This window comes from Bubalus bubalis, chromosome 15, assembly GCF_019923935.1.
Source record: "Bubalus bubalis isolate 160015118507 breed Murrah chromosome 15, NDDB_SH_1, whole genome shotgun sequence".
NCBI classification, from domain to species: domain Eukaryota; kingdom Metazoa; phylum Chordata; class Mammalia; order Artiodactyla; family Bovidae; genus Bubalus; species Bubalus bubalis.
In genome coordinates, this window is record NC_059171.1 from 80,262,866 (window position 1) to 80,290,605 (window position 27,740).

Sequence of the window (27,740 nt, forward strand, 5' to 3'; positions counted from 1 at the left end):
TTTCCACGTTTTTAAAAACAGCTTTTTATTTATCATCTTTTTACTGATTTTCTCTACTTACTATTTTCCTTTCCCCCATTTCCTTCTTCAATCGTGGTTTCCTCTAGTTCTCTGACTGCATCTGTAATGATCAATTTGAAGTCTTTCGCTGTTAAAGCCCCCCTCTCCGTCACCTGCGTTTTAGGAGCATGGTATGTGGCCGTGTTTCCCTGCTTCTCTGTATGTTCGTAACGTTAGATTGGAAACTGGTCCTTTTAGGTAATGTGTCATACCAGCTCTGGGTACTGGTCACCCCAGACTGGGACTTGCCTTCTCTGCTTTGTGTCTTGCTGGCTGGCTCTTCTTAGGGGCTTCCCGTCCCTGACAGAGGCTCTGATGCTCCTTCCCAGGGGCACGGCCTCAGGAAGGCCCATGGTCCCACCCACCCCACTCCATGGCAGTGATTTTGGCAAAGCTCTGGCTGTGTGGTCCCTGCCTGCACCCAGCAGTTAAACTCCACTCACAGCTGGCCAACTGCTGTTTTCAACAATGCCCTGGGCAGAAGCTGCTTCTCAGACCAATCCCATTGCACCTGGCCCCTCTGAAGCAGATACTGAGGTCAGTGCTGGGGATTCCCCTGACCCCAGGGGGCCTGCGGTCCAGTCTCTCTCCATGACGTCCGTCTCTTGCGAGCACGCTGGGGTGGGCCCTGCCGCGCTCTGCAGGAAACACGGTCAGCTCCAGCAGCAGTAGCGGCGCTCCTGCAGGACCAGCCCGCTTCTCCCCGGCGAAGACCTCTGAGCACGCTCGCTGCTGGCGGTGAGTGACGGCTGAGTGCTGCGAGGAGGGGGCAGCGGTCCAGGCCTCCGGGGCCAGCCCCCCAGCGTGGAACCGCCACACGGCTCACCCCGGGCACCTCAGCAGTCTGCCTGCGTCTTTGTGGAGACAGCAGTGGAGAATGTGACTCATGGACAGCGCGGCCCCCCAGAAGCCCTTCTTGGGAGACCTGTGCTCCATGGAAGCAGGTCAGGGGCTGTCTGACCACCCTTGGGCCTCCAGATGAGCTCGATGCCCAGCACACAGCAGGTACTCAGGAACGCTACGCCCTGTGCTGGAAGCACACTTATGCACCAAGGAAACCCACTGCAGCTGGTGTCTGTGCAGCTGCTGGGCAGGCCCTCGGGGGTGGGTCCTGCTTGCCCTGTGCCATGGCCTCCCAGGAACAGAAGCAGCGCGAGTCCCTTCCTCCAACCCCCCTCCTTCCAGAAATATCTGGCTACTATGGCCTCGAGCTGCCTCCAAGGGGCTCTGGCTCCACCCCAGGGAAGCCTGGCTGACAGGTCCAAGCAGGAGCTGCAACCAGCTGCCTTTCTGTCCTGCACCCACCCACCCATCAACCCCCCTGCCCCCATCACCCCGGCCATCAGAGCTGTGGGTGCGCAGGGCAGGGCCTCCTGCTTCCCACCGCCAGCAGGAAATGCAGGTGAGGTGGGCGGTTCACCTCGACCCTGCAGGCCAGATCAGCCTTCTCCATCTGCACAGCCTCCAGGGCCTCCCACACTGAAGGTCTAACCAGACCCCCGAGGCCCAGTGCAACAGGGGAGCAGTGGTTCGAGAAGGAGCACCAAGGACAAGCTCCCTTGGCCAGTGGTGACGGCTGCTTACTGACCGGCCATGACACAGTGGGGACGGGAGCAGGCTGTGTGGGCAGGATGAGAATCCGGCCCGGGGGCTACGTCTGGTGGGGACCAAGCACCCACAGGGGCCTAGGAAGCTGGCCCACCCCCAGAACCGTCCTGCGGCTCCAGGCCGCTGGACTGGGGCTGGCCGTGGGGAGGGAGGGTCTCCGTGTGTCCATCCCTCACGTCCAGGCTGCCGCCCTGACATCTGACCCTGCTACACGCCCACAGCACAGGGGACACCCGAGTCCAGAAGGGGTGCGAGTGCACGCCGCACAGCTGTTGCCCCCACACGTGCGGGAGACCGACGTGACGGCTCGGCAGGAGGCGGTCTGGCCCAAAGAATCGGCAATGCCACTTTGAAAATGACCTCTGCTTGTTTCACAATCTTCACACACGCGCTTTCAGCAGGAAACACGGCTCACAGAGCGGTGGCAGGCCAGCCGTGACTGTCACCTCAGTGTTTGGAAGGATGCAAGGACCAGAGAAACAACCACAAACCAAACCCTCGCCTCCCCTCGGCTCTTGCAGGAACAAGGGTGTCTCAGTGCGATAAATAACAGGAATGAAAACTGTGTGCTCAATCAGCTGCCCAAGAAGCGGTGAACAGAAGGCAAATGCTGAAGAGCCCAGAAAAGGATGCCCACTTCCGGTTCATTCAAAGAGGGCGGCCAGGCTGCCCAGGGGTGCTCCATCCGGTCATGAGTGACCAGGGGCTCTCTGTCTGGTGATAAGGGACCAGGCTGGCCAGGGGCGCTCTGTCTGGTGACGAGCGATGCAGAACGGAGGCATCAGAAGCGATGCAGGGAGCACAGCGAGTCTCCTGGTACGGGTCTTTACAAGAGCGGCCCCCACAGTCAGCTTTCCCCACATGAATCACTATGGGGCCAATAGCTCAAAATGAGAGTTCCGACGCTGCTAGGCATCTGAGCGGCTCCTTTTACTGTTCTTGTCACATCACCTAAGACTAACTTCTGAACGTCTGGTCCAGGTTTACTAATGCAGAGGCTGTAAATGGGAAGTTCTAGGGACTGAGGGACTGTGGACCACATACAGGACTTGGAGCCAAGATGCTCAAAACACTGGCAGTGACCTGGGGCCCCACACTACGGCAATGGGCTCCCCAGTGGCCCACTCCTGCTGGCTCTAACAACTCTACCATTGCATCCTGGGGCCCGAGGCCCAGGGCAACATGGAAGTGAGGCTCACTCTGCCAGGACAGCTGACTGACGTGGGGACAGGGCCTGCAATGCCACAGGCAGGGGCCACCCGGACTCTCATTCACAATCAAGTCCCACCCTTGGTGACCTGCCTGACCCAGGGCTGGCCCCCAGACCTGCAGACAGCCCCAGGGCGCGAGCAGGGGGCCCTCGGGAAGTGTCAGCCCCATCAAGCAGCAGTGGGGACCGCAGTCAGTTGGCTTCCCTGCTTGGACAGACAGACGTCCCTACCCTTGCACACTGCAAGGCTCAGGCAGCGAATACAAGCTGGGTGGTGGCCCCTGGAGGTTCTGGGACATTTCGGGTCTGGGTGGGCCCTTCAGGAAGACCTCCTCGCACTCAGGTGGCAGGACAGAGCACACGGCAAAACCTCGACGGGGCAGGCTGTTCCAAGAAACGTGACCCTGAGACCACAGGTCAGGCCTCACTGCCTCAGGCCTCGCCGGCCGTGGACGAGCCGGGCAGTGGGGAGCAAGGCTGGGTGCCGCGAGGCCCAGGGCGCTCCCAGGGCGCCTCGAGCTTGACCGTGGCTGCGGGGGCCCTGCGCCGCTGCGCCTGCCACTGCCTGCTGAACACGGAGCGCAGTGCGCGCAGCTGGCCCAGCTCCTGCGCCGAGAAGCAGGGCTGTGCCTCTGCGAAGCGCACCACGGCATCGAAGGACACCGCCGCCTGCTCCCAGGCCACCCTGTCCACCCCCCTAGCCTCTGCTGGCTCCAGGCTCCCCGAGGCCGCACTCCCGAGGCGGGCCGGGGCGCCTGCTGTGAGCCCGGGGGTTTGCGTGAAGGCCTGGTCAGGGGGCTTAGTCCTGAGCCGCTCAGGCTCCTCCTCGGAGGATGAGCCCTCCGTGAGTGCAGCCTCAGGCCACAGCTTCCTCCAGGCCCGGCTGAGGACGGCGCCTGGCACCGCGTCCCAGGCGCAGGCCACGTCGAGCACGGCGTCGTGCACGCTGCAGCGGGGGGCCAAGGCCTGCAGCCTGCCGCGGGGCGTGACGAAGTTCCTCATGAAGTCCCTCCGAATGCCCTGGTCCATGGGCTGGAGCAGGGCGGTGACGCTGGCGGGCAGGAAGATGGTGAACACGTTCTCCGAGGCCAACTCAGCCTCGCGCGGGTGCGCCCGGGACCCGTCCAGGAGGAGGATGGCCTTGCTGTCCTCTGGCAGGGCCATAGCTCGGAAGTGCTCCTTCACTGCGGGCACGAAGATGTGATGGAACCAGTCAGCAAAAATCTCCTTGTCCACCCAGGCGCTGCCTTGGGCCTTGTACACAACGGGCAGGTGCTGGAGGCCCTGCACAGCCTTGGGGCTGCCCCATTTCCCGACCACCAAGGGTTTGATCCTGTGGGAGCCCGTGGCATTGGCGCACATGAGGACGGTCAGCCGGTCCTTGCTCTGTGTGGGGCCAGGCGCCGGCCCACCCTCCGGGCTGGGGCTGGGGGAGCAGCGCCAGAAGAGGCCGGTCTCGTCGGCGTTGTAGACCTGCTCCGGGGACAGGCCGTGCTCGGCGGTTAAGCTCCGGAAGAACCCGCAGAACTGCTCTGCTGCCTGCTGGTCAGCCGCCTGCTTCTCACTGGACGCATCCAGCTTCTTGATGCCGTGTCTGGCCTTAAAGCGCCAGAGCCAGCCGCCAGAAAACACGCAGGGCTCGGTCAGCTGCATCTGCTCGTAGAAGTCCTTGGCCTTTTCGATGAGCATGGGGCCCGAGACGGGCACGCCCTCGGACCGCTTCACCAGGAACCACTCGTACAGCACGCGGTCCAGGTGCTCGAGCTTGGGCGTGTGCAGGGTGCGGCGCTGCGCCAGCGCCTTGTCCGAGTCAGAGCTGGCGAAGAAGCGGAGCAGCTGGGCCTTGTGGGCCCTGATGTCGTACAAGGTGGACATGCCCACGTTGTACTCCTGCATCAGCGCCCGCCTGCTCTCACCCTTCTCCAGGCGCCGGCAGATGTCCATCTTCTCCTTCAGGGTCAGCACCACCCTCTTGCGCTTCTCCCCAGGGCTCCGCCCGGCAGCCGGCTTGGAGGCCATGAGGAGGGGGCTCGTCCCAGCCGAGGGGTCGCGCCTGGGCAGGGGCTGGTGGCCTTCCTGCCTCTTCCTCCCCCACCCTCGCCTGCCGGCGCTGACGAGGGCCAGCACAAGTCAGGGCCCCTTCTTGGCTCCTCTCTCCAGCTCCAGCAGCTTCCCAACCCTCTCTGCAGGGGGACCAGCGTCAGCCACCCTGGGTGTTCCCACGGCTGGACCTCCGGCCTTCTCTGCAGGGATGGTGGCAGCAACTCCCCTCAAACATGGACCGGAGAGTAGAGGGCCCTTGGGAGCTGGTTTCCAGCTAATCGAGGTCTCGCCGCCTGAGCCATGGGGGTCTCTCTCTCGCACATGGTGCTTTATCAGCTGGAAAGCAAAAGGGGGAAGAAAGAGAAACATTACAGGGCACGTGCCTCGGCCTCTCAAGCACGGCCTCGGCACTTTACCTGCGCTGAAGCAGCCACTGGCGGGGTCGGGGGGACTATGAAGAGTGCTGCTGGCGGTGACGCAAGAAGAGGCCAGCTCAGGGGCTACCGGGCTCACTGGCTCTTCTCAGCTTCCACAGTGACCTTGGAGTCGCTCGCTACAGCTCCAAACTAAAAGTGGCTGTCGGGTGCAATCTGATCTCCCAGGAAAACGTGACGGGTGAGGCTACTGAACGAAGCTGGGATATCACCAAGCGCTGGGACCCGAGGGCCACGTCCCACATCCAGACTCAACTTTCCCACCACAATTGCTCACCAGGCCACCTGACATGAGCGCCTTCATAAAACCCTCGTTCCTTCAAGAGCGGCTGAGGCAGGGGCAAAGGAGCTGCAGTGGGCAGGGATTCCTCTAGGAGTCTGGGGCTGCGGAGCCTGCAAGCCTCTTCAGAAACAAGTCCCTCAAGCCCTCTCTTCAAGAGCAGGCCACAAACTCCTTCTAGAAAGATAAGCTCAGTGGGCCTCAGGCTCCTCCCAGAGGCAGGAGGGGCTGCCAGTCTCTCAACTACTGGTCCCCACAGCCTCGGACACCTCTGGTCACACGGTCACATACGAGCGTGCAAACAGCACTCACACCCACTCTGACCTGGGAGTGACTGCCAGCACGTCCCACCGCAGAGAGGCAGGCAGCGCTCACAGCCGCTCTTCCAGCCAGGACCCCCACCTCACCTCCCTCCCAAACCCTCACGTGTGGCCCCACCCAACTTCATGCTGTGGGTGAAGCCACAGGACTACTCACATGTTGAATGTACAAAAGCAGCCCTCTGAGACCACAGCTCAACACAAGTGAAGTGTTTTCAGATGTAGCAAGACTCCCAAAGACAAACACTAGGCCTGTCAGCAGCCAGCCCCAGATTCATCCTTTGAGCCCTCTGAGTCAGTCTCCTGGGCTGCAAAGCGGGGGTGCTGGTCCTTCTGGGACCTGTTTTCATCCTAATGGCTGTGTGACAGTGTGACTGTGCATTGCCTGGCCCCATGAGGAGCAGAGGGGATGAAAGGCCAAAATCCATCCTCAAGAACACGTGTAGTGCAAAACCACTGTAAAAACCAGGAGGAAACAGGGGGCCCCAGTCACATCGTTGGGACTGACTCTAAGCACAACAGGAAGGAGGAGGAAGGACCAGAGAAGGGGACTCAGTGCCAGAAACTGCTCACTGGGTGCCTGACACGAGGCGTGTGCAGCAGGAGCTAGAACACACCGGTCCTGCTGGCGAGGCAAAAACTTCCATTAAAAGTGACATGCAGGTATATTACTTCTGAAGCAACTTACGCTAAAAGGTACCATAACACGGCAAGAACAATGAAGACCGTTTGCGGCGTCGCTGTGGACATCCTCCTGTGCCATAGGAGAGGGTAGGAGGGGGCAGGGGGCAGAGTGTGGGCAAGAGAGAGAGCAGCGAGGCACCACCTGCATGCGGCCCCTTCCTGCGAGCCGGGAGTGGCTCGTCCTCAGAGAAGGCCTGCGGAATTCAGGGGGAGCATGTGAGAAAGCACCTTTCTTGGGGAGCAGCCAACAGCCTGAGGTCGGGGCAGGGGTGGGGGGTTGACTATCGGGAGAAGTGCTCAAGACACAAGTTCTGGCACGAGGAAGGGCTGGATGGAGTCCTGGGAGGGAAGAGGGGCTGAGCAAGGGTCCGCGCTCAGGCGTGGACGTCGGCACACCCTGCAGGGAAGCGAGGCCGTCGTGGGCGCAGTTGTGGGGCCCAGGCCTGGGGCAGCCTAGGGCAGGGGACCGGCTCGGTTAAGAGACGAGGCCTGTTCTGAGAACGCTCCTATTCTGGGGACCACGTCTGGAGCAGAAGGGCAAAAGCCAAACAGAGAAGAAAGAGGCCAGGGCTCAGGCCGGCTCCTTCCGGGGGAAGGGAACTCGGACGCCGGTCCTGCCTCGGGCCGGAACGCCAGCCCGGCTCGGAGGGAGGCTGCGGAGGGACCAAGTCGGTTCCGGGGGACCCAGGGGCGCTCCGCACCAGCAGCCAGGCCCCGAGTTCCGGCGCCCGCCTCACCCGCCACACCGGCCCAGAGCTCGCTCACCTGCGGACGCCTGGCCGCCGCCGCCGGCCGGAAGTGCCCCGCCCCCCGCCGGCTCGCGGCACCCCCCCCCCCACTTCCGGGGCGGTCTAGGCGTCTCGGAGGACTCGGCATCTCTGTGGTCTCGCGGGCGGCCGGAGCCTGCGGCTGGCTGCCCAGGCCGGGCGGTGACCGTACCTGTGGGTTCGGTGATGGGTGCATCGCTGGGCGAGGGTGGCAGGAGGCTGCGGATGGGGGAAAGCAGTGCTTGAGCCCCTCCCTTTGCGAAGCCCAAAGGCCAAGGCTGTTTTTCTCCTCCCCAGCCTCCACTAGAGCCTCCCGTGTGTTAGTAGCTCAGTTGTGTCTGACTCTTTGCGACCCCATGGACTGTAGCCCACCAGGTTCCTCTGTCTGTGGGGTTCTCCAGGCAAGGGTACTGGAGTGGGTTGCCATGTCCTTCTCCAGGGGATCTTCCCAACCCAGGGATCAAACCCATGTCTGCTAGCTAGAGCCTCATCCTCCCCTAATTGAGACGATTTGGATGATAAGACTTGAAGCCTTGACGCTGTAATGAGTTGAGATTTGGGGACCTTGGGATGGGGCGAATGTATTTTGCATGAGGGGCAGAGGACGTCCGAGCCCGAATGCCCAGAGCCCTGTGTCACTGGGTCACCTCACTTGTTATAAGTGACTGTGGATGCTACTGAGTTACGATTCTTGAGGTGGGAGATTATTCTGGTTATCCCATGGGCCGGGTGTCATCAGTCACAGGCTCCTCATGAGGAGGAGGAAGGAGGCACAGGGTTGGAGAACCATGGGACCATGGGAGCTGAGCCAGAAAAGGAGATGTGAGGCCAGACTCAGGAGGAAGGGGCCGCGAGTCAAGGAATGCAGAACTTCTAGGACTCAGAAAACAAAAGGAGGCATTCTCACCGGAGCCTGCAGAAGAACCAGCTCTGTGGACACCTTGAGTTCAGCTCTAAGACTCATGTCAGACTTCTGACCTCCAGAACTGCAAGATGATAAATATGTGTTGTTTGAAGCCAAGTTTACAGTCACTTGTTATGTTAGCAGCGGGGAACTTGGATGGATTTTCATAGCTTCTTGCCTTGGCTCACAGGATGCTCCCACCCCTGGTCCTCCTTCCTCACCCTCTCCTGCTGATTGCCACCTGGCCAACTTCACCTCTGGCTTTCTCCTCTCTGTCCACACCCACTCCCGGGGATCTCCTCCTGCCTCACGCTGTGCCTATCAGCAAAGGCAGGCGGCGAAATGTACGCCTCCTGCCAGGACCTCGCCCACAAGCTCTAGCCGCGTGTGCCCTACCCAGCGCCCAGCGTCCCCTCATAGCCTTCTAACGAGCTGTGAACCAGCCATCTCTAAACCCGGGTGCACACCCCTCCCGCCCCGCGAGCTTCAGCTTCACATTCCCCACCGGAGTGAGTGGCAGCTCCACGTCTCCATCGCTCCAGCCAAAAACCCAGCCATCCCCGCCCTCTGCCTCTCACCCCCTTCCCCCAACACGCGCACTCTGGCCTCCACATCCAGGCAGCATCTGGCCTCTGCCAGCCCCTCTCTCTGGTCCGGCCACTCTGTCCCCGGGGGGCACTCTGCTGCCACCTTGTGGGCACAGGATCACTTGCGCCTCCGCGAACCTGCATGGAGCTCCCTTGAAAGCTCCCACCGGCTCACTGGGACCTCAGACCTTGTCTCCAGGACTGAGTCCACTCTGGCAGAGAGGAAGGGGTCTGGAAGAGACAGGAGGAGGAAGACCATCCCCTGGTGCCACATGAAGCCTGACGCGGAGGGCCCCTCCCCTAAGTATCCCCCCAGTGCACAGGGTCTGGCCCCCAACCATGCCAGATGGTCCCCAGCCCGGAAGTCTTGGAAAGGATCTGGCTGAGTGGACGTCCCTGCATCCCGTGCACCCCAGAAAGGTCCTCCTGGGCCACCAGGCCTGGCTGGGTCCAGCTGTCACTGAGAGAGTCAGTTCCTAGGCAGTTTGATAAGTCCAGCGTCCCCAGGGAGGAGATAGGGGTCTGAGGTTCTCGAGAAGGAAAGAACAAACCTTTTTTTTTTTTTCTTTAAGCCCAGAACTGATGATTACACAACAAACAACTCAGTTTGTACTACGGATTATATAAAAACAATGTATCCTGCAGGAGGACACTTTCTCCTTTCTGAAAACCTGACTAATCCTGATATTTTAGAATGTATATTAGGGAATGGGTCTGGTAGGATCTTTCTATTGTTAAATTCTAATCCTGTCATCCTAAAATGTAAGTTGTGGGAGTGGGTCTGGTAAAATTTTTACAACCTTGAGACATTCTTTTGATCTATTGTAATAACTAATTTAAAAAGTATACAGCTCCACTCTCCGTCCCCCTTCTGATGTCTGTGTCAGAAGCTTTGTCTGTCCCTTTTTCACTTTAATAAAACTCTGCTACACAAAAGCTCTTGAGTGATCAAACCTGGTCCCTGGTCCCGAAGCTAAATCTTCTTCTTCGGAGATCACAAATCCAACACCATTCATCCTAAGTGTCAACTACAAATTGGCACTTACCAAGAGCATTGCCAATGACTGAACAACAAAGGCATTTGCCATCTGCCTCTACAGAGATTGAACCCCATGCTCCTATAGCTGCTGACCTTCAACACCCCCCGAGGGAGTTCAGGGTGGAGGGAGACACTCTGTGCTCCAGGGAATCTGGTGGGACGGGTCTTTACTTAGTTTTTAGGAACAGATTTTGTAATCTCAATCCTTGTATCTCCTCTTATCTAGAGAAGCACTAAATCCCTTCCTGGTGACATCAGATCCTCATGACTAACAAAAACCCTTTTGTAAGATGAGTGCTTCATGGTATTGAACCCCCCCTTCCCCAAAACCTTATATATTGACCTTCCCCACTGCCGCTTTGGAGCAGTCTCTCAGAGCTGTCTGAGATGCCTCCCGGGCTGCAGTCCTCATTTTGGCCCAAATAAAACTTACCTCACAGCTCTCAAGTTGTGCATCTGTTTTTAGTTGACAGTTATGGCGACCGATGAAGCAACCCAGAGTGGACTTCCTTCCTGCGACTGGACTCCACGAGGAACCAGAGCCGTTGTTGTACCAGCAGCGGCCTCTCGCACCCATCCGCTTCCTCGGGGAGTGCAGACGGATTTGGGTAAGTCTCTCCTGGTTCTTGAATCTCCTGTATTGGTTGAGAGTCTGAGTTTTATTTGGCGGTGGAGGCGGTTACCTGCCCCCTCCCACCAGGAAAGACACTGGGGTGGGGGGCCCGGGTGAAACATCTGGGGCATACTGCGTGGGGCTCAGTTGAAAGATACCGAGGAATTCCCACCCAGTCAAAAGATGCTGGGTGGGGGGCTGGCTGAAACACGCCAGGAGAATTGCCCACCCACTGGAAAGGTACTGGGTAGGGGGGCTCGATTGGGAAAAAAATCAAGGAATACCCAGGGCTCAGCTGAAAGATGCTGAGGTCGTTCCGTTGTAGGGGACTGAACGGTGTTGGCTGAGTGGTTAAGTAAGAGGCTGATCTGACACTAAATTTGACTGCCATTATAGAATTTGTCAGGGAAAAAGTGAGGAAAATACACGAGAGCTTTGCTCTGAAGAAAAGGGACAAGACTCCTCCGGGCTGGTTTCAGTTTTCTCAGATGACTGAGAAATCTACAAGAGTGGTGGAGGCCTAGTCCTCATATCGTGCAGTGGTCCCATAGGGAAACCCACTCATTAACTAAAATACTTGTTCATCTGGGGGTCGCACATAAGAACTGCCATTCAGCGACCTGAGCAGCCACGGTGGTCTTAGATTGCCGGAAGCAGAATCTGAGACACGTAAGATGAGCTAAAGTGACTCTGGGGTAACTCCTGGAGGAGTTATGCTCACAAGCAGCACGTGGGCCCACTACACAAGTTCACTAGTGACTTTTATCCCTGACAAATTCAGCTTAAAATGGGATACAGAATCTCTCAAAAATAGGAGCAAAGGGATGTCAGAAAGCCAGCCTCTGACTAACACTCATGTACAATACACACAGAGCTCATACTCACAAGTACCTAGTTAATTGGAGAAATTATACTAAAAGAGATCTTAACCTAAAATGGCCAAATTGGGGTTCTTTGATATTCTAAAAGTTTTTGCGTGTACAATTAGAAAAGGCCGGCTGTGCTTTGACTGGTATCTAAAAGCTTCTAAAGCAGGAAATGATAGAGTAACTTCTTTGCAGCAAATCAACAAGAAATTGCTTGAAACTATCGGAACTAAAAAGGCTGCTGGCACTCACTTTGCCAGGTCACAGGTCTAGTGGAACTGGGAAGTGACATTTGGCATTTATGCCATTTGACTTTTGATTTGGGGGCATCACTTTATCATCTTTGGGGGGCACTCTTGCCACTTGGCTTTTGATTTCTGGGCATCCCTTTGCCTTTTGTTTCATTTGGATTGTGACTCCTGGCTGGTGAAGTTCTGGTTTGGTTTGTTTTTTTGGTTTGGTTTGAGTGCACAGACATCTGGTACAAACTGTTCGAGGTAATATGTGAATTTCTCACTCTTAAGTTTCCACACCCCACCCGGGAACCCCTTGGGAAAATTTTTTAAATGACTGGCTAATCTATAGTTATGATCCAATGACAAGAAAAGTGGCCTAAAAATATTAGATCTTTATTGACATAGGATAGGAAAATGAACTGAAGTTCCCTTATGTCCAGGACGTCCTCCTGTAATCAACAGCCTGGGGCTGATCAAACGAAGACACCTACTTCCCCAGAGGGACAATCCTTGCTGGGGCCAATCTGCCCTTGTTATCAGGGCCAAGTTGAGTACTAAATTTTGGTCTAGTTAGTCTAAATTTTGGCTATAAAACCATGGTCACCAAAAAAATTACAATTTTTGACAATGTGGTCACAATATTCTTTAGACTCCAGAGGAAACTTGAAGAAAAATTTATCTCTTTAAGAATTCTTGCCCTGAGGACATAACTCCTCATTTAACTTCTATGCAGAGTACATCATGAGAAACGCTGGACTGGAAGAAACACAAGCTGGAATCCAGATTGCCGGGAGAAATATCAATAACCTCAGATATGCAGATGACACCACCCTTATGGCAGAAAGTGAAGAGGAACGCAAAAGCCTCTTGATGAAAGTGAAAGTGGAGAGTGAAAAAGTTGGCTTAAAGCTCAACATTCAGAAAACGAAGATCATGGCATCCGGTCCCACCACTTCATGGGAAATAGATGGGGAAACAGTGGAAACAGTGTCAGACTTTATTTTTTGAGGCTCCAAAATCACTGCAGATGGTGACTGCAGCCATGAAATTAAAAGACGCTTACTCCTTGGAAGGAAAGTTATGTCCAACCTAGATAGCATGTTCAAAAGCAGAGACATTATTTTGCCAACAAAGGTCCGTCTAGTCAAGGCTATGGTTTTTCCAGTGGTCATGTATGGATGTGAGAGTTGGACTGTGAAGAAGGCTGAGCGCTGAAGAATGGATGCTTTTGAACTGTGGTGTTGGAGAAGACTCTTGAGAGTCCCTTGGACTGCAAGGAGATGCAACCAGTCCATTCTGAAGGAGATCAGCCCTGGGATTTCTTTGGAAGGAATGATGCTAAAGCTGAAACTCCAGTACTTTGGCCACCTCATGTGAAGAGTTGACTTTGGAAAAGACTCTGATGCTGGGAGGGATTGGGGGCAGGAGGAGAAGGGGACGACAGAGGATGAGATGGCTGGATGGCATCACGGACTCGATAGATGTGAGTCTGAGTGAACTCCGGGAGTTGGTGATGGACAGGGAGGCCTGGTGTGCTGCAATTCATGGGGTTGCAAAGAGTCGGACACGACTGAGCGACTGAACTGAACTGATAATATTTTCTTGATTCCTTGGACCTATGCCTATCAGCCACATGTTTTCTATCATGGACATCTTCGCATCCATTAAAAGGAAAACTCCCACAGTTATGGGGAAGATCTACATGGTTAACACCAGGCTATGGTCATTTAGGTTTAAAGGCTCCTCTATGTTGGAACGGTTAAATCATACTAAAAATGATCGACCTGCTAATTATGAGACATAGCTGGGTGCTTTATGAACTATGCCTATTATTACCCATCGAGAGAGTGATTGGTATGGAACTCAGGGGATTTGTGGCACTAATTTATGGACTTCACATCTACAGGGATGGATACGAAGGTGTAGCCTGGGATTCCCATGAATTTAAGCTCATACATGTTAACAAATTAGAGGTAACCCTAACCAATCTTACATTGGTATGATCCCAGTGCGTCAAAGATCTGTATTCTACTGGTATGACCACTTAGCAGCTTGTGTGTATGTGTGTGTGTGCCTTCAATGGTGTTGGAGGATGTAATCGACCATATCTAAGCCTTAACAACTTCCATAAGCTTGAAATGGTAGTAACTGGGCTATTAGCCTATTGAATTCTGTCTCTATGATGAGAAAGGCAGTGCTAGGCAACTGCAAGGCCCTTGACACCTTACAGCATCTCAGGGAGATATCTGTGCTATAATTCAAATCGAATACTATATTTTCGTACCTGATAAATCCTTTAATGTAACACATTTGAACCACGTGAAAAATCAGATTTCTGCTCTAAGTAATTCATTCCCTAGTCTTGGTGATCTTTAAAAAAAACTGGTGTGGGAGCCTCATGGCTAAAATATTTACTTTTAATTCCACTAACGTTATTAATATGCTATTTGTATTTTACTTGTTTCACAAGATTATTATTTCTTGTATTACCAAGTATATGACTGAGCCTCCAGTGGAAATGATGACTAGACTTGAAGCAGTTGATCAAATGAATAGCTCGATATATGATCAATGACTGTAGTGTAACTCTAGGTATGAAAAGATGCAACAAAGGAAGTACTTTCCTGGACCATAACTAGAAGACAGGTGTCCAGAGATCTTTGACTGTTAAAACCTAGTCCAGTAATAGCACATTGAGTGTTTTAGGACAAAAACCTTCAGAACTGGGAACGAGCCTTCCCAGCAACGCGGGACAAAATGGTCATGAAATGCAACCCCCCCAAGTATGGTCGAATGTATGACCACAAGGGGGCGGTGTCAACTACAAATTGGCACCTACCAAGAGCATTGCCAACGACTGAACAACAAAGGCATTTGCCATCTGCCTCTACAGAGATTGAACCCCATGCCACTATAGCTGCTGATCTTCAACACCCCCGAGGGAGTTCAGGGTGGAGGGAGGCACTCTGTGCTCCAGGGAATCTGGTGGGATGGGTCTTTACCTAGTTGGATGTTTTTAGGAACAGATTTTGTAATCTCAATCCTTGTTTCTCCTCTTATCTAGAGAAGCACTAAATCCCTTCCTGGTGACATCAGATCCTCATGACTAACAAAAACCCTTTTGTAAGATGAGTGCTTCATGGTATTGAACCTCCCCCTTCCCCAAAACCTTATATATTGACCTTCCCCACTGCCGCTTTGGAGCAGTCTCTCAGAGCTGTCTGAGATGCCGCCCGGGCTGCAGTCCTCATTTTGGCCCAAATAAAACTTACCTCACAGCTCTCAAGTTGCGCATCTGTTTTTAGTCGACATAAGCTATCATCACCATCCTCCGAGTCCATGGGACTCCTGAGTGCTGGGATCCTCGGTCCTCGGCCGGGGCTACACTGGGCACAGTGGAGCCGCTTCCCCAGGTTCTGGACCCTCGAGTGAGGAGACCAGAGCCAGGGCAAGGGTCTTTCACGGCACAGGGGACTTTACCTGGGGGGTGGGGGTGCGGCTGCGGCTCCTGGGCTCCCCGACTTCACTCTGCAGGGATGTGCCGGGGAGCACCTCCTCTGCCACCAGGACCCTTTGGGACAGAGACCCCCAAACCCAGGATGGACATGTCCGGGTGCTGGCCAGGTGGATAGGGTCTCAGTGCCCCCCACACACACTCACTCCACACGACCCACACACACTGCTCACACAGGCACAGACGTTCATAGACTCAGAGCTACAAGACACAGCCTTAGTTTTGAGAAGCTACAGTGGGAGCCTGCTCCGCGGCCCCTCTCCCCAGTCGGTCAGTGATGTGGCAGTGAACGAATTACCCTCCTGCTTATACGTGCATTTTTCTAAGGAAAATGTCTACAAAGGTGGAAGAGAACTTAGATGTGGTTTTGCAATAATATCCCATCTTTAATTCTGCTAAAGTAATGAATTAATCCGAAAACGGTATCCATTAATGCGGAGGGCCATGTGGCAGCCCCAGGAGGGGGCAGTGGTCTGTTGGCAAGGGCCCTTGTGAGGTGGGGTCTGCCCCGCAGCCGGTCCTGCCAGCCCCCGTGTCACCCTGGGAAGACCCGGGAGACCTTTGAGCCATGTGAACAGGCAGGATCTCCAGGGAACTGGCTTGGCCCATGGGCGGGTAGGTGGAGGGCCAACAAACAACAGGAAAATCTAGAGTCCCAGGAGGAGGCTACAGAGGAGAGGGGGCTCAGGGGACATCACAGCGAAGGCGCTCACTGACCCTCTCCACCCCAGGAGGGGCTGCATGGAGCTGGGCAGGCCTCCCAGGAAGTTGGACCACCAAAGGGTCCAGGTTCAGTGGACGCCTGAGTGGCAGCGTCAGAGCTCAGATTTTGACCCCAGTGAGAGCTCAGTTTAGGGTCAAGATCAGAGCTCAAACTGTGATCAAGGAGTGGAGTTTAATAACGGTCTTCAGGGCGTCAGGGCCAAGGTCTTCACAATCGGAGCTGCGGCTGTTAGTCATCTATCTCAGTCAGCTATGCTAAGTCGCTTCAGTTGTGTCCGACTCTGTGCGACCCCAAAGACGGCAGCCCACCAGGCTCCCCCATCCCTGGGATTCTCCAGGCAAGAACACTGGAGTGGGCTGCCATTTCCTTCTCCAATGCATGAAAGTGAAAAGTGAAAGTGAAGTCGCTCAGTCGTGTCCGACTCTTAGCGACCCCATGGATTGCAGCCTAACAGGCTCCTCCGTCCATGGGATTTTCCAAGCAAGAGTACTGGAGTGGGGTGCCATTGCCTTCTCCGTCAGTCAGCTACGGCCGCCATAAAGAATGCCACAGGCTGGGTGGCAGAAACAAGGCAATCTACTGCTGTCCAGTCCCAGAGGCCGGCAGTCTGAGGTCAGCGCTCCTCGCAGGCAGGTGCTAGTGGGGCCTCTTCCTGGTGTGCAGGCGGCCCCCTTGCCCTGTACCCTCACGTGGTAGAGACAGGGCGGGTGCCCAACCTCCTGACGCATCCAGCCCTCGTCTCTGAGAACCATCATGTCAGGGCTTAGGGCTTCAGCATATGAATTTGGGGAGGACACTGTCCAGCCCCTGGCCCCTCAAAATTCACATCCTTCTCACATGCACGGTGCACTCACGTGATCCCGACAGCCTCAGAAGCCCTAACTCATCACAGCGCCAACGCGAACGCCTAGAGCCCAAAGTCTCCTGTGATCTCTCATCGCACGTGGCCGAGTCCGGGTAGGATTCATCCTGGCAGATTCCTCTCCAGCTACGAATCTGTGAAGCCAGACGAGTTAATATAGCAGTGGGATAGATTGAGAACAGACATTCCCACTGCAAAGGGGGAAACTGGAAGGAAGGGTGGCGGGTTCCAACCCCAGCAAAGCCGGTCCTGCCCGGTGTCAGCCGACGACTCTGCTGTGACTGCAGGCGTCGGGCAGCGCTCTTGACCTGCGCCCCTGGACACCAGGAGACCCCCATTAGGGCAACCGAGAATGTCTCCAGGCCCTGCCAAAGGTCCCCTGGGCCGCAGAAATAACGCCCCCGTCTGAGAACCACTGCCTCACAATGACCACTTCGTATCAAATCACATCAACAAACACAGAGGCAACTGTCAATGTTTGAAGAATGAGTTTTCCAGGCTGGTGCTCGGTGCTGGGTGCCTTGAATACAAAGACAGATAAGAAAGGTCCCAGCCCAAGGCACCCTGGCCCTGGCGAAATGGAGTGAGGGTGGGGTGCACACAGGTGGCCCCAGTGGAGACAGCAAAGGAACAAGCATTTTGCTTTCCATGTGAGGCAGTTGAGCCAGGGGGGGCGAAGGCCTGGGGGGTGATGGCCTAGCGGGGGCAATGGCCTGGGGATTGGCAGGGGGGCATGGGGTTCAGAAAGTTCCAGGTAGGCAGCCCGGGCAGGAAGGTGTGCCGTCTGGTGCCACACTCACCCCACTCAAGGTCAGGTTCCTCCCTGTCTCCGGGCCCCAGGCTCGTTTGGACAGAGCCCAGCCTGTGGAAGCCGGGGGCTGGGGGGTGGGGGAGACCCAGGGGTGCTGAGCCACGGGAAGGCTGGGTCTCAGGTCACGCCTGCCATCTGGGACTGCCCCCTAATGAGGCACCCACCTGGCCCTCAGCCTCCCCACAGCCCAGGGAGCCCCTCCAGTGCTCACCCTCCAGCAGTGTCCTCTCCACCCGTGACATGCCCTGGCCCTTTTCCAGGGTAAATCAAGCAGGGGAGTAAGATCTGCTCCCTGAGGCCATCTGGGGGCCAGGAAGATTTGAGGAAATGAAAGGCACTCTCCCCCGCAGGGAGGGGCTTGCTGCCCCCAGACTCACGCCGGGGCCAGCAGGCACTTGGTGCGGCCTGGGCCGTCAGCCCCTGCCGACACTCCAAGGGGTCCCAGGAAGACTGCTCACAAAGGTCAGATAAAGGACAGCAGGGATCACTCCTGGCCCCCAGGTCAACAGTGGTCAGGAGCCACTGTTCCCACCCTCCACCGCTGGGTTTGGAGGAATGCGGGAAGGGCCACATTAGGGAAATTAAAATGGAAGAAGTCTTGTTCAGGCTTCAGAAGCAGGAGATCAGACCTCTGGCCTGCTTCTGCCCTGCTTGGTCACTGCGTGGATTCTGTGCCTGCCCACAGGCACAGAGTCAGGCGACACTTTAGATCAGAAAAGGAGTGGATCTTGGAATTCTTGAGCCCCTGACGGGGTTGGTCTGGCCAACCTCCCAGGTCTAACTCACAACGTGAAGCAATCAGCATTGTAAAACTTTTAAAAAACAGAGCTGCATTTTTGCTGATGATGGTATCAGTTTGCAGCCTGGGCTTATAAGCAGGAGCCCCCAAAATTGCAATCTGAACTCTCACCCATGGGGTGGACGCACCGCTGGGGACCCTTTCCCAATTAGGACTCCAGATTGCTGGAGGGTCTTCCCAGAGCTTTTAAGTCTGGATAAGTAGTTGGCCCAAGCTGGTGATGTTTAATAAGCTGTTAACTTCTCTCTGTTCTATTTCTTTCTTTGCTTTTTTTTTTAATGACTGTATATTAGAATTAAGTCAAACAGTCCTCTGTTAAATATTGAAATTGTTTATTTGTGTGTAACAAGTGGTTTCTTTCGTTAACAAATCCGTCAAACCTAAAACAATTTTCAGCAATACAGGTGGGTTCCCAGAGGCTGGCCGGAGCCGCTGATGGGAGAAGGCTGGGAAAGGGGCACAGTCACTGCCACTGTGGCCCTGGCATCCCGGTGTGGCCAAAGAGCTGGCCTGCTGATGAATCTCCCACCCCCAGGTCTTAACTGGTGGAAGCCTTTCTAGGCTCTTTATGGAACTGCCCTCTCTGCGTAGGTGGAGAAGCTGCCTGCGGGCCTCCTCCTGGGGTGGCTGAGAAATGGGCCCCTGTCCCCGGCAGGCTCTGCCTTCTGGAAACATAGAGAAGGCCAGGGAGGGTGCAGCCTGTCAGGCACTGAGGATCTGCCCCGCCCTGGGGCCCGGACCATCAATGTTGACTGTGGGCAGCTGCCCCCGCCCTGCCAGCAGAGCTCTTAAAGCCGCCCAGGCTCTGCTCACCTGAGCCTGCCACCATGAAGGCTCTCCTCCTCCCCCTGCTCGCTGCTAACTTGGCCTTGCAGCCGGGTGAGGCTTGGGTGGGCCCGGGGCAGAGCTGGGGGAGCAGGGCCATGGGGGTGGGATGATGAGGGAGGCAAGAGGGGCCGAGAGGGAGGAGGTGGCTGGGAGGAGGCAAGCAGGAGAAGAGCTTGAGGCGCCGGTGGAGCCTGCGTGCAGGCGGGCTGCTGGCGGCCTGTTGGCGCTTCACTGTGTGTACCTCAGCTTCGACCTGTCCTGCCGGAGGAGACGAATCACCAGGAGCTGGAGCCTCGCCACAGGGACAGAGCTGGCCTGGCCAGGGATGCACCCACCGCTTGTCGCTCCGGGGACGGGGCCACTGAGAGGCTCCTTGCCTGGTGATGCAGGCCATTTGGGAAGGGTCCGGTCCACCCTGCCCTCCCCTGCCTGGTGCCCCTCCCTCTCAGGAGCGTGGCATCCTGACAGGGCCTTCGGGAGGTTGGGCAGGGGCCCCCTGCCCCTAGTCTGTGGCTCTTGTGCACCTGACGGTGCCCCCCACTCCATGCAGGAGAGGAGGAAACAAGGTTCCTGTCCCCCAGCACTGAAGAGAGGGGCAACCCATCACCCCACCCCTCATTCCCCCACAGGTACCGCCCTCCATTGTTACTTCTGCGAGGACCAGGGCAACAACGAGGGCTGCCAGCGTGTGCAGAACTGCAGAACCAGTGCTGGACCGAGCGTGTCAGTGAATGGCCGATGTATCCCTGGCCTCTCTGCGTCCTGCCCTGCCCCCCCGCGCTGTCCCTCGGACGCCATCCCCCAGCCCCGCGCCCTCCCCCAGACGCCCCCCCGACCCCGCCCCGCGTCCTCCCCCGGATGCCCCGCCCCCCGCATCGTCCCCCGGACTCCTGCAGGCGGTCCAAGGGCCCGTGATTGGGTCTCCGCACTGGACTGTTCATCCTTTGGACCACCCGCCCACCGGCCCCCTTGTTCTCCCGTCCCGGCACAGATATGGACGCTCCGTTTCCCATCTGTCCACCCTCGCCCTACCCCTTATCCACCCATCCGTCTGTCCCCTCACCCATAACCCGTCCCTTTCACCGCTCACCCTCCACGCACCCGTTGGCCCTCTTCCTTCCACCCTGCATCCACTCATTCACTGAGCATCTCCAGTGCCGGCAGAGGGTCTGGATGCCCGGGCATGTGGACATGGATGAGACCAGGCCCCTGCCCTCACAGGGCTTGTCGTCTTGGGGTCGACCCAAGCTCTGGAGTTTCAGTCAAGAGTCAGGACAGGAGGCAGGCCGCAGGAGCTGGGCCAGGGCAGGTGGATGAGATGCCCAGCATCTCCACCTCCCCTCCCTCCACAGAAGGCATCGGTATGACCGTCATCAGCAAAGGCTGCAGCTTGCACTGTGTGGAGGACTCAGGGAATTCCTTCGGGAGCAAGAAAAACGTCGCGTGCTGCTCCACCGACCTGTGCAACGCCAGCGGGGCCCAGGCCCTGCAGCTGGCCGGCGTCACCCGGGTGCTGCTCGGTGCTCCTAGCCGTCTGCTGCTCTGGGGCTGGGCCCAGCTGTAGGATCCAGGAGGACCCTGCTGTGCCCCGTGCCAGGCAGCGGTGTCCAGGGCCCAGGCCACTCCTGACACACCTGGCCCCGTCACAGACCCTCCGAGACCCTCACTCAGGTTGGGCGATGCCCCCCGCCCTTCCCAGAGCTCTGTGGCTCCCTCGAGGACTCCTGCCCAGCTCCCACCGCTCAGCAAGCTGGGCTTCATGATGTGAAACAGCCGGCAGATAGCCCACCAGACCCCTGCTCAATATTCCGACCCACCCTTATCCCTTGCTCAAGCACGTCTTCCTCCAGGAAGCCTTCCCTGCCTGCCCCTCCACGAACTGAGCCAGGTTCTGCGTGCAGCATCCTCCACACCCAGCACGGAGCAGGCTCTCGGGAGGGCCCTGCAAAGGCTGAGAGGAAGTGTTCCGAGTAGGCCTGGAGTCAGCAGTGTGAGGTCCTGAGAGCCCCAAGACAGAAAGCTCAGAGGGGCGGGCTTGTTCATGGGGGTCGGGGGGCAGCAACGCCATACACACAGTAGGCCCTTAACAAAGGCCTGTGGGCTTGGCGGCAGAAAGCCTCTGTCCTTGTTTGCCCCCAGGCGGAGGTCAGGGTCAGGGTCTGGGGCTGTGCGGGTATAAACATGGAAACGTGGAGCACGTTTAGAACTCATAGAAAGAAAAAAAGCCAAGGACAAGGATCCCTAGCGCTGGCGCCCGGAAGGCCTCTGCAGGACCCAAGGTCCAGAGGGAAGGACTGTGGTGCTGAAAGCAGCCACGTCCACTGAGCAGGGCTCCAGGCCACGGTGCTTGCATGTCAGCCCCTCCCCGTGGGGGGTGCTCCGCCCTGGGCCGAGGCTCAGGAGGGGAGGTGTTCCAGGCCCCCACACCCCACTCTGGACTCCACGGGCGAGCATGAGAGGGGAGAGGCGGCTGGCCCCCGGAGGTGGGAGCCCTGGCTGCGCCCTCCATGCCCTGTGACCCAGGTCCTGCCCCACCTCCTGCCGTCCCTGAGGCCTCGCAGCCGTAAGCCTCCACAACAGCTCGGTTCCCGGCCCAGCTCCCCGGGCAGAGGTCTCCCCTCCTGCGGGGTGTGTGGATGTGTGCATATGTATGTGCGTGTGTACATGTGTGTGGGCTCACGTGTGTGTGCCCGCGTGTTGTGTGTGCATGTACATATGTGTGTGCGCATGTGTATGCACGTGTGCGTGTACATGTGTGTGCTGGGTGACGTGCACAGCAGAAGCTCAGAAGGACCCAGGAGCGGGGGCTGTGAGGAGGGCGGGGCTGCCTGAGCCTCGCCCACCAAGCTGCACTGTGGTCTCTAGAACTAGCTCTCTAGCTACAGGGTCCTCCCCTGGGGGGATGGGACAAGGTGGGTGACAAGGCGGCTGCGTTCTGAGGGGCAGCCAAGGGGGCCTCGAAGGGCATGGCATTCCATTGGCCCTGAGAAGCTAGCCCACCCCTGGACAGATGGCTCAGAGCCCAGCCAGGGCAGGGACAGCGTTACAGCAACAAGTGTGAGCATGTGTGGAAGGGTCTTCTTACTGCCAGGGTTTCCTACGGCGGGTGGACCTGCCCTGACAGGAAATGAGCCCCCTGTTCCTGGAAGTATCCAAGCAGATCCAGGGACCCAGCACAACGCTGGCCCTACTCCGCCCAGCTGCTGGTCCCAGAAGCAAAGCCAGAAAAGCAAACCACTCAGCCTCTGCCCGACACTGACCCCAGCAAGGAGGCCGCCTAGCACCCAGCTCCATGGACTGTGGACCACGCCTGCCCCAGGAGCTCCTTCTTCCCGGCCTGTAAGAACCCTGCAGCCCAAGCCCGCTGGGTGTGGACTGGATGGACAGGCAGCTTCCTCAGTCCAGCTGCTGCCAGATGTCTTCTCAGAGCCACTGGACCGCAGCAATCACTCAGCAAACCCACCGTCCCGGGACTCTAATACGGACCTGAACAGGCGGCCTCGGGGGTCACTGGCAGATGTGGTCGTTGGAGAGGCCTGGAGGTTGGTCAGGCGAACTGGCCTGCCTTCTCTGGGCCTTCGCGCAAAGCCCTGCAGAGAAAAGGGACAGGACAGCGACTCAGTGCAGCAGCGCGTCAGGCCAGGCGTCCAGGTGCCTAGTTCAAGTTACCGTTGAATCCACTGCTGAGTCATTTCAGTTACTAACTCCTCCCTCTCTACCCTGATGTTCTTTGCTCCCGTTTCTAAAAAGGGTAAAGGGTAGGAATGGTTGGAAATGAGGTTGCGGTTGTCAGGATCTTGCGGGGCAGAGGTGAGTGCGACGGGGTTAATGAGGTCACAGGCTGAGACTGAACAGGTGTACTGGGGCCAGACTGAGACACTCCTTGAATCCGCCCGCACGTGGGGCTGTCGTCCTGCGAAAGCGGGGAGCCCCTGGAGGTTTGGGAGCAGAGGAGGATCGGTTTCCAGTCGTCTCCAAGTAACGCCGCTGGGGACCGGGCTATTTTCCGTTTCTCCCGCAAAATTCCACAGCCTAGGCCAGGGAAGTGCTGGAGGCTCTCCCAAATTAGAGGTGGAATCTCCGGGGTCAGTCCGAGTCTTCAAGCGCCAGGGAAGGCGCGAGGGGCTCGCGCTCCCTGAGGGGGCGGGGGCGACACTGCGGGAGACCCGGGGGCGCTCCTGCGTCCGTAGCACCGGGAGTGACCGCCAGGTGCCGCTGCGATCCCTGGGCTCGCCGCCCTGTGCCCCGCCCGCCGCGGAGAAAGCGAAAGCCGCACGCGCCCCGGAGTGGGACGAACCATTGAGAGCGTGGAGGGGGGGGACCGCGGCGAGAGGCGGTACTTCGGCCCGCGGAGCCAGGCGCGTCGCCCCCTCAGCCGGCCTCGCGAGATGGTTCGCTCCGCCCGCGCAAAGATTAATGGTTCCCAGGCGGGCCGGCCGAGCCGTGAAACCAGCGCCGCCGGCTGCAACGCTGCGCGCGGAACCGGCACCCGCGCTGACGGCTCTCCCGCGCCCGGAGCCCGCTACGGCCGCCGCCACGATGCTGGAACTGCTCGTAGCGCTGCTTGCCCTGGCCCTCGCCTACTTCGCATTGCTGGACGGCTGGTATCTCGTTCGCGTGCCGTGCGCTGTTCTGCGCGCGCGCCTGCTGCAGCCGCGCGTCCGCGACCTGCTGGCTGAGCAGAGCTATGCGGGCCGCGTCCTGCCCTCGGACTTGGACCTGCTGCTGCACATGAACAACGCGCGCTACCTGCGCGAGGCCGACGTGGCACGCATCGCGCACCTGACCCGCTGTGGTGTGCTCGAGGCGCTGCGCGCGCTCGGGGCGCGCGCAGTGCTGGCCGCTTCTTGCGCGCGCTATCGCCGCTCTCTGCGTCTGTTCGAGCCGTTCGAGGTGCGCACGCGCCTACTGGGCTGGGACGACCGAGCCTTCTACGTGGAGGCGCGCTTCATCAGCCTGCGCGACGGCTTCGTGTGCGCGCTGCTGCGCTCCCGCCAGCACGTGCTGGGCACCTCGCCAGAGCGAGTTGTTCAGCATCTGTGCAAGCGCAGGGTGAGCGTCCCCCGTCCCCCGCACGTCTCCCCTGGCCCCTGAGGAGCCCTGGCCTCCTGGCCCCACACTGCCGCTTCCCCTCTGCGGGATGCTCTCCTCCTGCCCGGTACCGCTCCCGCCCTTCCCTTTGGTCCCAGGCCAGGGCCTTCTTCACTGATGCCTTTCTTCGTGGGACCCCTCAGGGTTCCCTGATCATCTCTTTGTAGCAGGACTCAGCATGCCCCCCTCCCGCCGCTTCTTAGGAACCTAGCTCCTCAAGGCTCCCGGCCGCACCTTCCACATTTTCCAGAACAGGGAAGACCCCTCTCCTCAGTCCAAGTGTGGCTGAGAGTGCTGAGCCCGTCTCACGGGTCCTCGGATCTGGACGAAGGATGGCGTTGGGGTGGGGGTGGTGTCGGTGACAGGAGATTAGTGGGCGTTCTCAAGGTCCTGAGACCCCCTTCACCCAGATTAGAGCTGAGGGGCTGGGTCACCATCCCCTGGGTTCGGGTGAGAATTGAGCTCTCTAGAGCTGCAGGACCTGTGTCTTTTCCAGTTGGAGAAAGGAGGGCCGCAGCACCTGCCTGGGGCTCAAGGCCCCTCCCCCAGGCCTGCTCTTCCCGGCACAGTCGGGCCTGCAGCTGCGGCATGGCAACGGGGCCCTGGGGACGTTGCTGCGGTGCTGGTTGCCAGGGCAGGCTCCTGCTGCAGACAGGTGCCTAATGCTTGGGCACCTGCATGCCAAAGCCAGGGCCTGCTGGACAGCTTGGTGCCCTCAGGCAGGGCGCTGCCCTCTCTGGCCCTGGACAGGCTCAGAAGAGGTAGACAGCCTCACCTTGGTCATGGTGAGGGCATGCATGATATATTTCTATTATATCAGAGGTGGGGAAACAGGCTCAGAGAGGCGATGCAAACTGCTTTAGGCTACACAGCAGGCCAGAGGCCCAGCCTTCTGCTTTTCTGTCTCTTTGAGTCAGGGACACCCCCAGAGACCCTGGATCCCACCCACCTCACAGCCACAGAGATGCTGTGTGTGTCCCTGCATTGTCAGGAGACCGGGAGGGGAGAGCCATCGAGGCTTTAAATCCGTGGACTCAGCTGCGACCAAAGTTTGGAGGAGAGGGAGCCAAGGGCACTTTCCTGCAGGGGAGGGTGCCATGAGGTCAGGCGTGGGCTGAAGGGTGATGCCCATGCTGAGTGAGGCGGCCCTCACCCGGCCTGGCAGGGATACCCCGTGGACGTCCGGTCCCAGATGGGGCGGAGGGCCCTGGGTCCAGTGTCAGGTTTACCGTGGGGCAGGCTGAGCCCAGTGCCCGGGATCTGCCTGCTGAAAGGCTGGTGTGGGGCGGCCCGGCCTCGTGGGGAGGGCTGGGCTCCAGGCAAGTCTGGATCTGGTCTCACTCCCCCCTCCCTCTGCAGGTGGAGCCCCCGGAGCTGCCGGCCGACCTGCAGCACTGGATCGCCTACAATGAGGCCAGCAGCCAGCTGCTCCGGGCCGAGAGTGGGCTCCACGACATTCTCAAGGAGCAGTGACCGCCACGGCCTGCCCACCCTGCCCACCAGCCTTGACCTGGAGGCAGCATGGGCCGGCTGGAGTGGCCTTGTGACCCACCCAGCCCCCTCACATGCTCAAGGCCCTCCCCCACCCCCAATTGATGCCCCTCCGTACCCCATCCCACACCAAGCACGGGGTGGGGATGACGCAGGCACCCAGGCCAGCTCTGCCCTCGGGGTGATGACGATGGGCAAACTGGGAGGCCCAGGGCCCTTGGCATGCAGGCAGCAGGGGGTCGGGGTGGGCCACCTTACAGGTGAAGCCAGGCTTCCGTGCTCTGAGTGGGCAGGGTGCCTGAGGCAGGGAACGGGCTGGGGTTGCGCTGAGCGCCAGAGCTTGGAGTCTGAGGCTGCCATTGAGGGTGGGGCCAGAGCAGTCCTGGAGGTAGGGCCGGGGGCAGGGCAGGGAGCTGGCCAAGGCCTGGGCCCTGATGTGGGCCCCGAGGAGCTGGAAGGATCAGAGCAGCATTTCAAGGCAGATCCCTCTGCTGCACGTGAGGGCGGGGCAGAGTGTGGCCGGCCAGGGGCCAGGCCGACCGGCCCAGGGTACTCAGGAGAGAGGCCTGGTCACCGGGCGCTGGGGCGGCGGCAGGGCCTGCAGCAGGGGCTTGGGGCTTTGGAGGGTACGGTGGGCCCAGCACAGCTCAGATGTGCAGAGACTCCGGTGGAGGCGGTGAGCTGCCATAGCTGGGGGTGGGGGAGGGGAGCCCTCAGCAGGGGAATCCCTGCTGAGGAGGGATTGGGGAGAGGCCTGGGGTCCTGCCTGGGTGCCCTCACCCGTCTGCACCCCTTGGTGCCCACAGGACCGTGCTTTGTGACCTTGGCTGGGGTCCTGCCCTCCCGCTGGGGCTGTCCTTGCCTGACTTGACGTCCTGCCCGGCTGTTGATCTGTTAGTTTCTTCCTGCACTGAGAGCTGCTTGCGCAGTGTGCTGGGGCCACACAGGGTCTTCCTGGCTTTGCTCGAGCAGCTCTGTCCTGGCATTACCAGCCTGCTGAGGTGCCGGCTGGGGCCTGCCTGTTCTCCTGCCTTGCAGCTGGGGCAATGGCCGCCTGGGGAGAAGCAGGCACTGGCCCGGGGCCTCAGAGAGTGCGAGGGCAGTGCAGATGGGCCTCGTCCCTGGCTGGGACAGTCAGGGATCTGGGGGTGGGTTCTGCCCTGGGCAGGGTGCCCAGTCACCTGTGCCCCTGCAGTGGCCCCCGGGGCAGCCCAGAGGGGCCCAGGACTGCTCCTTGGCCACCCTGTCCACCCCCCGCCAGCAGAGTCAGGAGCACGGCCACAGCCCTTTTCCTCCCCTGCCCCCACGGCGTTGTCTGCCTCAGCCACTGGGAACATCGCGGTGTTTCTGTTTTATCTAAGGAAAGCCCAAGAGTAAAGGGCCTTCAATGTGAGCGTGCTGGGGAGTCTTCATTTCCGAAGCCCTTTCTGACGGGGCGGGGGTCGCTGTTGGGATTGTTGGGTGAGCTTGGGGTCCACGCTGGCAGGACAGGACCTGTGCCCGTTCTGCGGATCACGGGGTCGCGGCCTGAAAGGAGCTGCCCCAAGTCCCTCACAGACAGCCCTCTCCTTCTCTGTGGTTGTCCACAGAGGCTTGGGAGGTCCCACCCCAGACTCTGGGTCTGGGCCCCCAGGCTCCTGGGCTCACTGGGCAGGGTGAGGGCTGGCAGGTGGGGCAGAGGTCAGCGGGCTTTAGTGGGTGTGGTGGGGGGGGCAGGGTGAGCAGAAGGACCATTGTACAGGTCCTCCCAGGAGGGCAGGGATGGGACCCCTGGGACAGAAGGCAGGTGAGTGGTGGTGGGGGGGTGGTGTCCGTGCTCTGACCACCTGCCCCAGGAGGGGCCAGCACTGTGGCCTGGGAGAGAAAGGCCGTTGGAAGTGGCTGGGTGTGCAGCAGGCATTCAGCGATGGGGTGGTGGGGCTGGAGAGGCTTGGAGCAGGGCGGTGCTGTGCTGCCAGGGAGGCTGGCT

General features: G+C 58.6%; 2 protein-coding genes across 15 annotated transcripts; one reads left to right on the forward strand and one right to left on the reverse strand.

Moving 5' to 3' along the window:
* JRK (Jrk helix-turn-helix protein) lies at positions 1–23,622 on the reverse strand. 14 transcript variants are annotated; one of them, XM_044928910.2, is made up of 8 exons: positions 22,676–22,775; positions 16,744–16,885; positions 14,924–15,222; positions 10,370–10,571; positions 8,889–9,128; positions 8,314–8,392; positions 7,405–7,625; positions 1–5,257 (listed from the first exon to the last, which is right to left on the reverse strand). In XM_044928910.2, exon 8 carries the CDS (start codon positions 4,895–4,897, stop codon positions 3,311–3,313), a length of 1,587 nt encoding a protein of 528 aa, XP_044784845.1. In that variant the 5' UTR covers positions 4,898–5,257; positions 7,405–7,625; positions 8,314–8,392; positions 8,889–9,128; positions 10,370–10,571; positions 14,924–15,222; positions 16,744–16,885; positions 22,676–22,775; the 3' UTR covers positions 1–3,310. The 14 variants fall into 14 exon arrangements, 8 of the variants coding, with proteins under 8 accessions (XP_044784845.1, XP_006043508.1, XP_044784843.1 ...); XM_006043446.4 differs by lacking the exon at positions 8,889–9,128 and having other exon boundaries at positions 22,676–22,803; XM_044928908.2 differs by lacking the exons at positions 7,405–7,625; positions 8,314–8,392; positions 8,889–9,128; ... (2 more) ...; positions 16,744–16,885; positions 22,676–22,775 and adding exons at positions 6,113–6,411; positions 6,644–7,398 and having other exon boundaries at positions 1–5,812.
* Positions 23,006–27,164, forward strand: THEM6 (thioesterase superfamily member 6). The gene is made up of 2 exons (XM_006043443.4): positions 23,006–24,241; positions 25,640–27,164. Exons 1-2 carry the CDS (start codon positions 23,018–23,020, stop codon positions 25,751–25,753), a joined length of 1,338 nt encoding a protein of 445 aa, XP_006043505.4. The 5' UTR covers positions 23,006–23,017; the 3' UTR covers positions 25,754–27,164.
* Positions 27,165–27,740: the final 576 nt, after the last annotated feature.